General features: G+C 41.3%; 1 protein-coding gene across 1 annotated transcript in view; it reads right to left on the bottom strand.

Moving 5' to 3' along the window:
- Positions 1 to 15,815, bottom strand: part of LOC127130009 (uncharacterized) — a 117,575-nt gene extending 101,760 nt beyond the window's left edge. Inside the window, exons 1-3 of the mRNA XM_051059096.1 lie at positions 15,180 to 15,815; positions 14,869 to 14,956; positions 14,218 to 14,787 (exon numbers count right to left, since the gene is read on the bottom strand). Coding sequence (XP_050915053.1) covers positions 14,218 to 14,787; positions 14,869 to 14,956; positions 15,180 to 15,815 — 1,294 coding nt within the window. The remainder of the gene's footprint in view (positions 1 to 14,217; positions 14,788 to 14,868; positions 14,957 to 15,179) is intronic.
- Positions 15,816 to 17,166: the final 1,351 nt, after the last annotated feature.

Here is a 17,166-nt window from a genome sequence, read left to right as displayed (position 1 = left end):
TAGGTTCACATGTGGCTGTTAGATGAGATATGAACCGTGAAATGTAGTTCAATCTACATAAGAAACCACGAACTTCCTTTTCTGTTCTCGGTTCAAGCATTTCTTGTATTGCTTTTACTTTAGCAGGATCAACCTCGATTCCTCTTTCACTCATAATAAACCCCAGCAACTTACCGGACCGCACTCCGAAAGTGCACCTATTCGGATTCAACCTCAGTCTGAATTGTCTCAGCCGGTCAAACAACTTGGCCAGATCTACCAAATGCCCCTCTTCTGTCTGGAACTTTGCTATCATGTCATCAACATAGCATTCGATTTCATGATGAATCATATCATGAAACAAAGTCACCATGGCCCTCTAATAAGTAGCACCGGCGTTCTTGAGACCGAATGGCATCACCTTATAACAGAAAGTGCCCTATGGTGTGATGAACGTTGTTTTCTCCATATCATCTGGCGACATTTTAATTTGATTATAGCCAAAAAAGCCATCCATGAAGGAAAACACCGAGAATTGAGTTGTATTATCCACCAACACATCAATGTGAGGTCATGGGAAATCATCCTTCGGGCTAGCTCTGTTCAAATCCCGGTAGTCCACACACATCCTCACCTTTCCATCCTTCTTCGGGACCGGCACAATGTTCGCGACCCAAGGCGGATAATTAGTGACAGCGAGGAACCCAACATCCAACTGCTTCTGCACTTCCTCTTTAATTTTCATGGCCATCTCAGGTCGAGTTCTGCGCAACTTCTGCTTCACAGGAGGACAATCTGGTCTCAACGGTAGCTTGTGCACAACGATATCAGTATCCAACCCTGGTATATCTTGATAAGACCAGGAGAAGATATCAACATATTCTTTCAACAATGCTACCATTCTGCTCTTGACATTTGCCTCCAAAGCAGCCCCAACTTTTACTTCTTTCATGACCTCCTCGGTACCCAGATTCACAATCTCAACCTGCTCTTCGTGCGGCTGAATCACCTTCTCCTCTTGTTTCAACAACCTGGCTAATTCCTCCGGCAGATCACAATCTTCTTCGCTTTCTTCTTCGGCATGATAGATCGGATTGTCGAAGTCATATGAGGGTGTAACAGGATTGTTATCAATGAGATCCGAAGAAAGATCGCATCTGCATGAATGTTGATTCATGCATTGCTTTAGAACCGGAGCGAAGCAAATTAAAAGAAAAATGAAAATTAACATTGCCATTTTTATTTTTGTTTTTATTAAACTACAAAAATATATGAAAAACAAGGAACACCGCTTTTAATTGAAAAACATCCCTTTATTGATGATGCAAATATTGCAAAATGAAACACATGAGGTGGCCCTTACAATGAACCATTACGTTTCGGGCAAAACGTATGGCTTTCATGCAGACAGATTTGAAAAACAGGAAATATTACTCTTCACGTAGAGTGACAGTGATGATCTTTTTGGCCTTCCAGTTCTGGATCTCCATCCCTGGTACGCACGATTTTATCCACTGATCAAGCTCACAGTCACTGTCAACCTCTTCACCCACCATACAGATGCGATCTGGATCCAGCATTCCAGCACTAGTAAACGTGAATGGCTGACGACGTCCTCTGCCCTGCCCAGACGAGCCTCGGTCCGGCTGATAACCAACCCTAAATCCGTCTTTCTTGGCGGCGATGTCCATCATCTTCCCCCAACCAGGAGCTTCTCCGCTCTTCACCACCTCAGCGGCCTGCTTATAAGAAGAAATGGACGGCTTCTCCTCTTTAGCAAAAAGGGCATTCTCCACCTTGACGGTTTCAAATGCTTGACTTGGCGTCTCAACAATTTCACCGTCCATTTCAACATATTTGAACGATGATAAGTGGCTGACGAAGATGTTTTGTTCCTCACAAACCGTGACGACCTGCCTGTCCCAGATATACTTCAGTTTCTGGTGCAAAGTCGAAGTCACCGCTCCAGCAGCATGGATCCATGGCCTACCCAACAAGCAACTGTATGCCGGCTGAATATCCATGACATAGAATACGGACTTAAACACCTCGGGTCCGATCTTCACAGGGAGCTCCACTTCCCCAAACACAACCCGCTTCGAACCGTCAAAAGCTCTAACAACCAGGTCTGTGGGCCTCAGCACCACCCCTTCACAGTCCAACTTTGCCAGGGCTTTCTTTGGCAACACATTGAGCGATGAGCCAGTATCAACCAACACGTGCGAGAGCACTGCTCCTTTACACTTCATTGCAATGTGTAATGCCCTATTATGATTACGCTCATCCACAGTCAAATCAAGATCAGTGAAACCCAGCCCATGACTGGCATTGACGTTAGACACCACTATTTCCAACTGATTAATCGTAATCTCTTAGGGAACATAGGCTCTCTTCAGTATTTTCAGCAAAGCCTCCCTATGCCCCTCGGAGCTCAGCAATAAGGACAAAATTGAGATATTGGATGGGGTCTGTTGCAAGTGGTCAACAAGCTTATACTCTGACTTCTTGATGATTCTCAAAAATTCTTCATCTTCATCATCAAGTTCTTTCTCCGACCCACCAGGCGTCGGTGTCATCACAGGAGTACCCTCATTTACCACCTGCTTCCCTCTTTCCCTGGCTAAAGCCTCGGCCTTATCTTTCTTTTCTTTTTCTCCTTCCCCACCCCTCAAAGTGTCCAGTGCAAACAACCTTCCACTGCGAGTGAAACCACTGGGTCCGGCATTATCCACCTTTGAAACGGTGGTTTCACCTGCAGTCTGATCATCCTGCTTCTCGCCATTACAGTAGACCTATCCACCATAATGCTACGTCACCGCATCATCATTGTCATAAAAAATAGGCCCAGGTACCGTGATGGTAACTGGAGCCGCATCTGCCAGCGTTGACAAATCGATCGGGTCGAAGTAAATGGTTATGATGGAGATATCTTCCTTCCCCAAATCAACCTTCTCAAATCTGAGGCTTCCCTCATCCATCATGCTCTGAACAGCTTCCCTCAATAAAACACACCCATTAGGAGCAACGGTGCACGCAGCACAACAATCATCATAGCCCGGGAAGACCCCATTCTCCAACAATTGTCTTTTGACCTCAGCCAATGGAGTTTTCAACTAATCCACGTTCATCAGCCCAACGGTTCTACCATCTTCAGAAATTGCATTCACCCCCATTTTACCATGCGCAGGCATGGGATTAGCATTCACATTTTGTGATGGTGCAAAGTTGATTGCCTTAGAATCCACCAAGTCCTGGACAACATGCTTAAAAGCTTTACAATTTTCCACATTGTGTCCAGGGGCACCAGAGTGGAATTCACACTTGGCGTTCTCATCATAGTTGGGAGGCCTCTGATCAGGTCTCAAAGGAGCCAAAGTCCTCAACTAAACCAACCCTAAGTCTTTCAACTTCTTCAACAGGAAGGAATATGTCACAGGTGGCCTATCAAATTGACGATCAATCATTCGCCCTCTTACTTGATACACGGCCCTCTGCGGTCTTTATTGAAATGGTTGTCGTTGTTGTTGCGGTTGTTGTTGTTGTTGTTGTTGATTATCAGCAGGAATGGTTATCTCAGCAGTGTGCTAGTAGTAACGATCCCTACTTTGTCCCCTCTGGGCATACACAGCGCTGGTGTCACCCTCCTTTTTTCTCTGACCATTCCCAAAGGGCTTCTTTGATCTAGACGACGAAGCACTACCCTGGATCTTTCCCATCTTTAACCAGCTTTCTATTCTTTCTCCGGCCACCACTATATCAGCAAAGTTGGCAACCGGGCATCCCACCATCCTCTCTGCAAACGTCCCCTGAAGGGTACCCATAAACAGATCAGACATTTCTCGGTCTACCAACGGAGGTTGGACTCGGGAAGCCAACTCCCTCCATCTCTGCGCATATTCTTTAAACCCCTCATTAGGCTTCTGAGACATACCCTGCAATTGGGTACGGCTAGGCTCCATATCTGCATTAAATTGGTACTGTTTAAAGAACGCATCCCCGAGATCCTTCCAGCTCTTAATGTCAGAAGATTTCAGCTTGGTATACCACTCCAAAGACCCACCAGACAGATTGTCCTGGAAGAAGTACATCCAGAGCTTCTGGTCCATTGTATAAGCAAAAATCTTTCGGACGAAAGCCTGGAGATGAGTTTCTGGGCAAGAACTCCCATTGTATTTGTCAAACGCAGGCGCTTTAAACTTTTGCGGGATCACAATCCCCTCAACTAGCCCCATGTTCGACATATTAACAACCCCCGGAGTAGCATAGCTTTCTAGAGCTCTTATCTTCTCAGCCAGCACCTGAATCTCTTTGTTGGGTGGTTGGACACCGTATTGACCAAATTATTCATTCATCACGAAGAACTGGTCTTCCTCTCTATCCTCCTCGGCCCTAAAGAAATGAGGAAATAGACTATCTTTCAGATTGTTACCCATCGGACCTGGTCCACCGCCTGTGGCAACACCAAAGCCTCCACCATTGTTGATCACCACACCAGTGATAGTCTTTTTCCTGGGATCACCACCATCCCTTAAGCCACCGAGACCGTTGTTGGAAACACCCTCCTGATTATTACCACTGTTGGCAGCCGAAGCCCGCTCGAGCTTTTCCACCTTATCAGCAAGTGCTTTCTGCCCCAAGGCCAACCCTTGCATGACGTTTATCAGCTCACCCATTTTAAATTCGAGAATATCTGCGTTGGGTAGATCCATCAGCTTGGATTTGTTGTGTCTGGTAAAGTATCTGTGTGGACGTGTTACGTGCAAAGAAATGATTCTACGTGCGCGAGCAATGATTCCTGAAACAATCAAGCACGTTAGCAACTGACACCTGCAAAATAGAAGACAAGTTATTATCATTCATGCATAAATGCAATGTCTATCCATATGAGGACCACTCTGTCTTTCGATCCTGGTTTCATCGAGACAGATCATAATTCGCCAGCAACAATTTGGCATCAAACATCTGGTTTCACCATACAGATCAGAGAGTTATGATTTAGCAAAGATATCACCAAACCATGTGTGTGCTATGTGAGCGCATATAGGAAAGCAAATAAAGCTTGAAGATCAATTACTGACTGATAATAACCACTGTATATCAAAAGTACATTACATGTGCGAGAGTCATACATCAGGTCTGATACAAATCAAATACAATTCTCCAGAATCAGAAAGAAGATAAAAACAAGTGAATTCCGTCAACAGGCCTGACGGTAATCCAACACATGATAACAAAAGTCTACACCGAAGAAGGTCCCACAGAGGGCTCTGTATCACCAACCATATTGGTAAACTTCACGGCGAACCTGAGCTCAGTGTTCTCCTGCTGCAATCTCCCTATCTCCTTCTGGTGAATCTTCATTTGTCGGAAGTAATGATCCCTTTCAGCAAGATAGTGATCTCCCTCAGCAATAACCTTCGCTTTCTCAGCTTCCCATTCCGTGGCAAGGACTTTAGCTCTGACATCCCTCTGATTCTTCACCAGGATTTGCCTCATCTTCTCATCTTCAATGACACTCAAAGCTCTAGCTAACTTCTCCTTGGTAATGTCATGCTCCTTTGTAGACGACTCCAACGCTTGGCTGATCTTGCGGTAATAGGCAGTGTCTATGTCAAAGCGCTTCACCTCCATGGCATGTCTCTTATCCTGATCTTCTATTCTCCCTTTGATTTCCTGATTAGCCATCTGAATCCTAGCAATACTCATCTCTATCTCAGTCTTCTCTGCTTGCAGCTGATCTCTGGCCTTCTTCATCTCAAGGAATTCTTCCATGCTGACAGAAGAACATGGCCCCTCAATCAATGGACACCAAGGATCACCCCCAAGAAATGGTAGATGTGTAAGCTCAATCCTCTTCCTAAGCCAATCATCAAACGGAGGAAAAGACTTGCTATTAACCTTACCAAAAGGAACCTTGCCCTTCCTCTGAATATTGCGCCATGCCCCGGACACTTGCCTCAACTGTGACAGATTACCCTCAGCCGGGAGGTAGCAAGACTTCTCAATCTCACACTCGAGAGGAGGAACCTCCATGGCAAACCCCATTTGTCTCCTAAGAAGCGTCAGGTTGTAATTAATGCAACCTTGAACTCCTATAAGAGGCACATTGGGAAAGCTCCCACAACTGTAAATGAAGTTTCATCCAGCCACACCATTATGAGTCCAAGCTATGTCCTTGGCTCGCAAACCCATCAACCTGGTCGCCCAATTAACCATAGGATCAAGAGAAACAAAGGCACCTCTGGAAGGCAGATATCCCATGAACCACTTGTGCAACAGTTGAGCACAACATCTGATCAATCCCCCACGCCGCTTCTCATTCCGATTATGGACCGAGTAATAAACATCCCCAACCAAGGTAGGAATAGGATTCCTCTGCATAAACAACCGGATGGCATTAATGTCCACAAAGTTCTTCTGATTAGGAAACAGGATGATACCATAGATGCTCACAACAACCAAAGCACAGACATCCTTCCAATCACCCACAACAGCATGCTCCTTGTCTTTAGCCTCTAAGAAACTTAGATGAAAACCGGGCAACTTTCCCTTCTCCTTCAAACCTCCCTTGGTCACCTCTGGGCTCAAATAAAGAGCACGAGAGATCTCAGCAACATTAGGCTCCCCCTTAGTGACATAGAATGGAATCTGGTTCCTGATCTGAATACCTAGGATACTGGCATAATCTTCCATCAAAGGCCCTAACAGGTAGTCCGGGAAAACAAAGCATCTCAAGACGGGGTCATAAAATTGGAGAAGAGTGTGGATGGCACTCCTATCTGTATCTGTAAGCCTGAAAACCATCTTCAGAATACCACCATGAGTCTCACGGAACATCCCCACATGGTCAGGTGTAATCAACGCTATCATATCCTTCAACACATCAATCTCTGGATTGAAGAAACTGTAGACGACGTCATCTTTCAAGCCGGGCCGCATGTCTGGAGCAAAGGTGTCTCTCAACCAGGATCTCGATCAAGAATGTTCCCTGCAAATGGATAAACATGAGTTAGATGCAGATAAATGCAAAATGTGAATGATGTTGATGTATGAATGCAATGCACTGTGCCATCCTCCAAGTCATCTGAACATCTGTACTGAAACCCTGATCTCTGAACTGATCACAACCATCTGAGGGAATATGTAACCACAAATCCAACTCAGGGTTCCGAAATAAACGGAACGAAGAATACATCACTATCATCACTGGAAAGTCCTCTGAACAGATAACCACCAGATCCTCTGAACCAGCCCATGGAATCCTGAAATAAACGGATCCCCACTGATACATACCATGGACAGAACTCCGGCGTCTCGGAAATAAATATCCATAAATCCAACTCATAAATAGGACTCTGATCAATAACTGAACCATTAGTCACCATCAAAGTCACCATCAGAACATGCATCTGTAAGAATCAAACCCTCCCCTCACAGGTGAATTCTAAACAAGGTCATCCTAAGGCGGATAATGGTCTCGACAATCGGACAAGATACTCAACGGGTTTGCCCTTTCGGGTGTGCCATTGCAGCTCTCATAAGATCATCTAAACCAAAGATCCGGGAAAGAACGGTCAGCGAAGTCAACAGCTCAGATGAGATAACCCAACCAAAGTGGAATACCCCACAAAGGAAGAGTTCTCTCAAAAGAACCTCGTCCGGCTTATGGTATGTCACGTCGCAACAACATGTTGATCCAACATGTGAGGAAACGTGAGACCACACTAATCCTAGGTGTATACTCGGGCCTGGGTTTTAGCCCCACTCAGGACACCCACCCCAAATCAGAGGAACCAAACCTGTACAGAATCCAGCACAATGATAATATGATGCATGCAAACACATATGCAAATATATACACATTATAATAATCATAAATGCAATAAATAAAGCCATAAAAGCAACCATAACTATCCTAAAGAGCACTAGGAATGACTCGCTTAGGGAAGATGGACAAGCAAGAGGTCAACTTCTAATTCCCCAGCAGAGTCGCCAGCTGTCGCATCCGCGAAAAACAACCGGCGGGAAAAAAAACAAACAGAGCCGCCACCGTGCGTTATTTATCCCAAAGGAGGGAAAGGAAACGCTCGAAGTAAACCTGGAAAGGAAATGGTCTTACGACCGGAGATTACAAGGATCGGGAGTCGGTTACGCAAGGGGAAGGTATTAGCACCCCTCACGTCCGTCTTACTCGACGGGATCCACGCTCAAAAGAATAGAAAGAAGGTTGTTGAATAACTACTCAAAGAATGCACGCACATTGGAATAATAACACAGGCGTAAGAAGACGGAGGAAGGTGACTCGGCAGGATGTCGCATCCTGGGCCTACGTAGTTTGTCAGAAACAAACATCAGAGTCGACGTAGTTCGGGGAAACAAGCAACATGCTCGATAGGATATCGCATCCTATGCCTACGTATCTTTCCTTATCTAGAGAAAGAATCAGAACACTCATAGTTCGGCTAACGCACGCTGAAATAAACACTGAAAGGAGACGTTGCGACGTCAAACGAAACACACACCTGGAAACAGACTGCCAATCAATGGTCTTACGTCCAACTCCAAGCAAACAACACAAACAGGAAACCAAATGCCAATCGCAGGACTTACATCAGACTCCAAGCACACAACAAATAAACGGGAAACCGAATGCCAATCGTTGGACTTACATCAGACTCCACACACACACACAAGAGGTCATCAAACAGACAAGCTAATAGGGAGTCTGGAACTCGAGCCTAATAGCTGTCAAGCACACACACACAAAAAAATAAAAGGTTGCCCGAAGAGATCTCATACGATCTCCTGCCTACGTATCTCATCTGGTATGAGAATCAGGGCGACGTAGTTCCCCTTAACAGGGAAGAAATTTCTATCCTAACCAGAGACTGGGAAATAACAAACTACAAGGGAGACTGACTCGAGCCTAATAGTTGTCATGCAATCCACAATAGTCCTAGGTTGAGGTATCTGAATCAAAACCTAACTCGCACAGGCAGCAAGTCAAAACAGCAAATAAACAACACAGGTGAACAGGTATCACACACAGTATGCAAACAAGGAGGCTCACACAACATAACAGGGCTTTAGTCAAGGGGTCATCACAACCTCGACAAACAAGCCAACTGGAAAGGGTGTCTGGGGCTCTTAACCACTGACATTGACCGTCAGGGTGAGCAGATGAAAAGGTAATGAGGGTTAAACCTCATAGCTCTTAACCCGGGCCTAGGTGAGCTTCAAATCAACGAAAACATGGGAGTCCAGAATGAGGAACTCTATTCCACAATGACTGACTCTATATACAAGATTTTGGGTGTTTATTCAAAATGCATCAGCACGTAGTGCAAGCAAGATGATAGACTCAACTGAATAGCAGGGGATGGATTGCACATCCCTTCTATCTGCCAATGCCTCTTCACTTAGGAGGTCTTTACATGTAACCATGCCTCATTGAGGTCTTTAGCACAAAATTAAACAAACAAGAACATGGCCTCTTAAGGAGGGCTTCAGACAGGTGCCTGCCAAAGATAGCAGGTCTTCCAGACTACATGGAGTTCAAGAGATTACCTAAGTGGTATACCAACCACAAGCAAAGCAAAGCAACTCAAGTAATGAGTTAAAGCTACTAAAGTACCTGTAAGAAAATCAAACAAGTCAATATCCACATTCAAATAAACAATCAACAGACAAACAACAGTAAGACAACCAATATACACAATGTAAGTCAACAACTCAAGTGAGTTAGCCATCCAAGGACCTACAACACAATCAACATTAGTTAAACAAAGCAAATTGTATCTCAAGCAAGGAGATCACATCATCCATTAGGACTTATTGATTGAACGTGAAAGACAAAGCTCAAAATGTGAGTCCAAACTCCTAGGGAAAAGCCTAGGGTCAAAAGTGAATCAAAAAGCTAAAACAGCAACCAATATTCAACAAAAAGCATGTTTATTCAATCAAGAACATGTCCTAAAACGGACCAAGTCAAAAGCAACAAGCAAGGTCATTACATGAGCAAGATATGGCAAGGCAAACAAAAGGTGCATACAATTGATCATCAAGAGTCAAAATTTCATATTAAAACAAAAATGAATCAAACAATCATGGAAATTTTTATGAGCATACAACATGTCCAGCACAATCATCATGCCAAAAATTAGAATCATCAGAGTTCAATTGATATGGATACAAAAATGCACAAGCAAGACATCAAATTGTGTGACACACATTGTCACACCTAAAGTCCATGTGTCCAAAACAGGGAAGAAAATAGCAAAAAATGCCAAATAAAATCTCACAAGTCAATCATCATGTTAAGAATCATCATGCAAAATTTCATGGCATTTGGATCATTATTGAGCATTTCACAATAAGATGAGTGAAACATGTCACAAATGCATACATGTTCAAAGAGTCTAGCACAGTTAAAATTCCAGCCATGCACAATTCCAGAAATCCACATCAAAAAATAGAAGACATTCATATGATCATATAGAAAAAAAATCTGGAATTAATTGGATCATCAAGCTATTTTTAGTGATTTTTTGAATATCATGTATAATATGGAATAAAAATGTAAAACATGCAGAAAATAATGAAATGAATTGAATAAAATGGAAATGTTTCAAAGCTGGATCGAAGACACAACACAAGGCTCAATGAAGCGCGCCTCAAAACGCTTCGTTCCATTAAATGACATGGCAACACAGTCATCCAGTCAAGCATATGTGGAACGGTCAATGCACCAAGGACCAATGGATCTGCCAATGGAGGCACACGCAAGCGCTGAATCAGCATGAATTAAAACAAATAACAAGCAAAATGGAAGAATCGAACATGCGAGCTAAACCTGAAAGGCGCTTCTACAGTATTTTGGACATGAACGAACCAGAAACCCTAGCACAGTGTTCACACGGCCAGGCTACGGTGGAAACCATTGTCTTCTTCATGAAGACGGTGGAGGAACAGTAACAAGCATTCAAAAAATTTCCAGAATCGGCCAAAATTTATATCATTCGAACCGTTATGACACAAGGAACACGAATCCATCATCAAATCATATTAATTCATCATAACAAATTCAAATCGAATCAAAACAGTTTGACATTCAAAACTTCTAATCATCATATCTCAGCCAATAATCAACCATTTCACACGAAATTTAGATCAAATTAACCAGCAAGAGAAGAACTACAAGATCATGCACATAAAATCAGCAATTAAGAGGATCGAAAAACCTACCTCTTGAAGAACAGTCACTGAAATCTGCAGTTCCAAGGCCTGGCAAATGTGTAGATCTACTCCTGAGCACTTGTTATGAAGCTTTATGAAGAAATTGGAGCTTGAAGAGGCATAGATCTTGCTCAAATAACAGTTTCCATCTTCACCTTCATGAGCTTGGTATGCTTGATTTTTGCTCGAATTCAATGATTGAATGCTTGATCTACACTAAATCAATATCAGAGAACCAGAATATGGAAGAAAATCAAAGGCTTATGTGGAAGAAAATGAAGTTTCAAATTGGAGAAATTTTGGAGGGAACTTGAGTTTAGATCTAGAAATGGTGAAAAAATGAACAATTCTGTTATGCTTTGGCTTATATATGCTCCACTAATCACATCCAAATTATAATTAAGCATGGTTTAATTGAGATTAGTGAAAATGGGGTGTGTGACCAAAAAATGAAAATTGGAGGTGCATGGAGCATTTGGACGTGAACAGTAGCATGTGCATGATCAAACTCACTTAAAATCTTCCAATGAACACAATGGCAATGGCATTTTGTTCATACAATGCACCAAAATCAAATTTGTCATTTTCCCTCCAAAATGATCATGAATGAGCAAATGTTCATGTGATGAAATTTCATGCAATGCCTTGATGGATTTGGAAATTATAGGTCAAAAGAAGAATTTTGCAAAAAGAGGCACTCAATTTGGAGTTTTAGATCAAAAGTTATGGCTTGTTGAAGTTCCATACACACTTGGCAATGATTTGATCATATCTTCTCAACCATTCATCAGATGCTTATGATCTTGGACTTTTTGGAAATGGGAGAGAAAGATATTCAACTTTCATGTTGGACAAAATTTCATTTGAAAATTCTTTGATGTTGGAAAGTCAAGTTGAATTTGGACCAAAAACCTTCCATTTTTGGAAACTTTCAATTACAGGTCACTTTTCATTTTTGGAAACTTTTGCCATGACCTCAAATTCTTCAAGATATGTATTTGTAATGACAAATGAACCTTTTTAAACATGAATGAGATGTTTAAACTCATTTCTCCCCCTCCTATCCCTCAGTTGACTTTCTGTTGACTTTATAGGTCCTAGATGACTTGAAAATGCTCTGATCAGCTTGAGCCTCCACCTTTTGAGGAAATGGCTCAGAAATGAAACCCTAGCTTGAATAAGCCTAAAATAATAATCGTATGATCTTCATCATCAACAAATACCTCATCTCCTTGAGAATCCCTGGCTGGAAGAATGCCATTGATTAGGGTTGACCAGAGGTCAAAACCCTAATCCCAAGGAACCTGAGCATGAATTCTGAAACCTTTGATAAGGATATAACCATGATGATGATGATGTATCCTTGCCAATAAGATAATACTCAACCTCCTTGAGGAACCAATAAAACCCTAATTGAAGAGCAACCCTCAGATGATTGATCATTAATTCAATAAGACCCTCAGGCATGAACCTCTTAACCTCTCTATCTTCTGAGAAAGACTTAGGAGGATGACCTATTTATTTTCACATGATATGCAATATGCAAATGCCTAATGTCCTACAAAATGAAATGCAATAGGCTAAGCTAGTCCCAAGGAGAGGAGGGAAAATTTTGAGGTGTTACATATACACATACTCATTCATGGAATTTAATATAGAAACATCATAGCATAACATAAATATCAATTTCATGGATTAAAACATAAACACATATTAGGGTTTCTCAAAATCAAAATCCCCAAATCCTAAGTTCATGATATCTAACCCACATACATTATATACATTATGTTTACCCATAACCACTTGAAATCCCACCCTTACCTTAGTATAGATGAAATCTATAGGTCATTCTTCTTCTAGTTTCCTCTTATTCTCTTTCTCTTCTCTTCTCTTATATTATCTCTTCTTCTCTTGTTTTACAAAACTAACTATAATCTCTAAAACCCTTACTATCCTTTTAACTCATAATAGGCTTAACCCACTTATCCACCCATTCTAATTAATTAGGCCCATTACTAAACAATTGTCATTTCTATTCATAAAATTCAATTATTCAAATAACACATATATTCAAATAATTAAAATAATAACCAGAACACATATTTAATTAATTATCACACCAAATAATGATTAATTAAAATAAACACCTAATAAATGAATACAAAAATTAAATCGGGGTATTACAACTCTCCCCCACTTGAAATATTTTCGTCCTCGAAAATTACCTCAAGCAAACAACTCTGGATATGAATCCCTCATATGACTCTCAAGCTCCCACGTCACATTTCCACCAGTCGGTCCTCCCCAAACGACTTTCACCAAAGTGATCTCTTTACCACAGAATTGTTTCACCTCTCTATCTTTTATCCGCATAGGTAATGTCTCCACGGTCAAATTATATCTAACTCAACATCATCTAATTGGACAACATGTGAAGGATCCACAATGTATCTCCTCAATTGAGACACGTAAAACACATCATGGAGATTAGCAAGTGACGGCGGAAACGTAATCCGATAAGCCACATCACCTACTTTATCGTAAATCTAATACGGACCAATAATACGCGGCGTCAACTTACGTGACTTCAATGCTCAGCATGATCCTCTTCACTCTTTGAATAGATAAAAATCTCATCGATAAACACAACAATAAACTTATCAAGATATTTATGAAAAATCTGATTCATTTACTCCATAAATACACCAGGTCCATTTGTCACACCGAAAGGCATCACCGAATACTCATAGTGTCCATACCTTGTTCTAAAAGCAGTCTTCTGAATATCTTCAGCTTTCACACGGATCTGATGATACCCAGACCTCAAATCAATCTTGCTAAACACACAAGCACCAACCAACTGATCCATCCAATCATCAATCCTCAGAAGCAGATATTTATTCTTGATAGTAACCTTATTCAGTTGTATGTAATATATACACCACCTAATAGTACCTTCTTTCTTCTTAACTAACAAGACAGGTGCACCCCACGGTGACACACTCGGACGAATAAACCTCTTATCAAACAAATCCTCTAGTTGACTCTTCAACTCTTTCAACTCAGATGGTGACATCCGACACGGAGCCATCGATATCGGACTAGTACCAGGAATCAAATCAATCGTGAACTCAACTTTACGTTCAGGCGGAAAATCATTAACTTCATCAGGAAACACTTCAGGAAAATCACAAACAACTGGAAATTCACCCATTGTTCCATTTTCACTAAGCTTCAAACTTGCCACCAACATAAACACTTCAGCACCATCTTGCACAAATTCATTCACTTGTTGAGTAGACAGGAATAAATCACCCTCCTTCTCTGGCTCAAGAAAAAGAGCAGCTTTCGCAAAATAATTGATATAGACATGGTTGGCCCTCAACCAGTCCATTCCATAAATAACATCAAGTTGACTCAATGGAAGACACACTAAATCAACTTCAAAATCTTTATCACAAATATTCAACGGACATTTCAAACAAACAGATGAAGTAGTCACTGAACCCATAGCCAGAGTATCAATAACCATGCTTCCACGCATAATAGATAATTCAAGATTCAATCTCTTAGCTCAATCCAAAGAAATAAAAGAATTCATCACACCGTTATCAATAATAACAATCAAAGGCATATTATTAATAAAGCACGTACCTCGAATCAATCTCTCCTCAGCAGAAGTATCAGCACCGGACAATGCAAACACTTTCCCTTTGGCTTGCTCCTTCTTCATCTTGTTGCACTAGGTAATAATGTGCCTTTTCTCACCAAGTTGTAGTAAGTCACATTCGAAGCAACTTTACAATTAAAAGATTGATGACCTTGCTTGCAACACTTGAAATAAGTCATATCACCCTTAGGACACTCGGGAGCAGGATGTCCCTTAACACCACATCTGAAGCACTTGACAGGAGTGTGAGATCCTCCCCCACTTGGATTCTTGCCATCACCAGCTTTCTTCTTACCATCGTACGACTTCCCTTGGAATTTCCCTTTTCCTTTCTTATCATGCAAGAACTTGTAATGAGCAGAACCTCACGGCTATCCTCATCATAGATCCTACTCTTGTTAACCAACTCAGAAAATCCCATAATATGTTGGTAACCCATTGCCTTCTTGATATCAGGTCTCAAGCCATTCACAAACTTAAGACACTTGGATCTCTTAGCATTAGCATTATTGTAATGGGGACAAAATTTGATCAACTCCTCAAACTTTGCAACATACTCAGCTACGGTACCATTACCTTGCTTCAACTCAAGGAAATAAATTTCCTTCTTTCCACGAACATCTTCTGGAAAATACTTCTCCGGAAAAGCATCACGGAAAAGTGCCCAAGTCATTTCAATTCCATCCTCATCAAATCTCTGAACAGTGTTGCGCCACCAATCCACAACTTCTTTTTCAAGCATATGAGTGCCAAACTGCACCTTCTGCGCATCTGAATAATTTATAACTCGAAATATTTTCTCAATCGCCTTCAACCACTCTTGAGCTTTTTCAGGTTCATGAGCTCCTTCAAAAGTTGGTGGATTATTCCTCTGGAACTTCCCCAAAGCACGAAACTCATCAACATCACGCTCCCGATCACCAGCATTCATTTGCAGAATGGCACCAGCCAACAGGGTCAATGCCTCCGCAAGCACGAAACTGTATTGATTATGTCATACTCACAAATCAGATACAACAGAATCAAACAAACTCATAACCTGGCCGAATGACCAACTGTGCTTCGATACCACTAATGTAACACCCCCTAAACTACTACTACTCAAATACAACATACAATTGCATAATCAGAGTAAATTAAAGCATGCATACACGAGGGCATCACATTTACTTCTGCCAGAAACAACACATGCCATGGTCACATACAAGTGACACGAATTATAAATCAAAACCAAATAACCAACATGCAAACTCACACAGCAGAATAACATCTCTCTTCATAAATGGTAAATAGTGATGATTCCCATAAATCATCTACCATAAAATATCGTTTTGGGCTCTAAGGCCACTCAACATCAAAACCAACATATCCAAATAACAAGATAAAAGAGAGCACAACAGTATCTCTCAACATCAAAACAATGACAAATAATCCCATAAACCCAAGTGTTACATGACCAGAGCATTATAGACTACCTAGTCAAAATACAACAAGAACTAGCCTCCAAATCTAATCCTTGTGCGAAGCACCACTATCTCCGGTACCTGAGCGATGTCGCGATAGAACATCATTCCAATAGAAGGGTGAGAATTCAAATCATTATAGAAAAACCTAACAATATGAAATGTATAACAAACATACATATACTATTAGAATTCGTCACGCTTCATACAAACATGCATCATATCATCTTATTAAAGAATCACATGTTTATCATCATAAGACATGGCTCAACAATCCACATGTATTCATTTATAAATACTAAATGATGTACAAAAGTCATATTTCATAACATATCAATTTCATGTACATATTATCATCCATCATCATTTACAAATCATCATAACATATGTATACAACTTTCACATGATTCCATAATGTATACAAGTCACCATTTCATCACATATATCACAAATATGCACACACATCACATCAACAACACATCAACAATTCATATCAAATGGATCACCTAAAATCCATGTATATGCATATCTACTAAAACCATATCCACACAATCATATCACATAATCACACAAACCATAATTCACACCGACATGTGCGACTCAATGTGTGACTCTATGCGATATGCATGTGGATCCCATCCGTAATCATTTATGCCTTACCGGGCGTCTATCAAGTAGACTAGATAACCACCTCTTAATCTCGATTCAGCCTTAAGTTTTCAGACCCCATTCGACGTTAGGTTTGGGACAAGCAAATAATCCATGCGAAATTACCCAACATCGCCTCTTTCATAGACTCATGCTAGTGTAAGTGTGCAA

This window comes from Lathyrus oleraceus, chromosome 3 (assembly GCF_024323335.1).
Source record: "Lathyrus oleraceus cultivar Zhongwan6 chromosome 3, CAAS_Psat_ZW6_1.0, whole genome shotgun sequence".
Classification (NCBI taxonomy): domain Eukaryota; kingdom Viridiplantae; phylum Streptophyta; class Magnoliopsida; order Fabales; family Fabaceae; genus Lathyrus; species Lathyrus oleraceus.
Note: the sequence above shows the minus strand (reverse complement) of the source record. Positions and strands in the feature narration are given on the sequence as shown.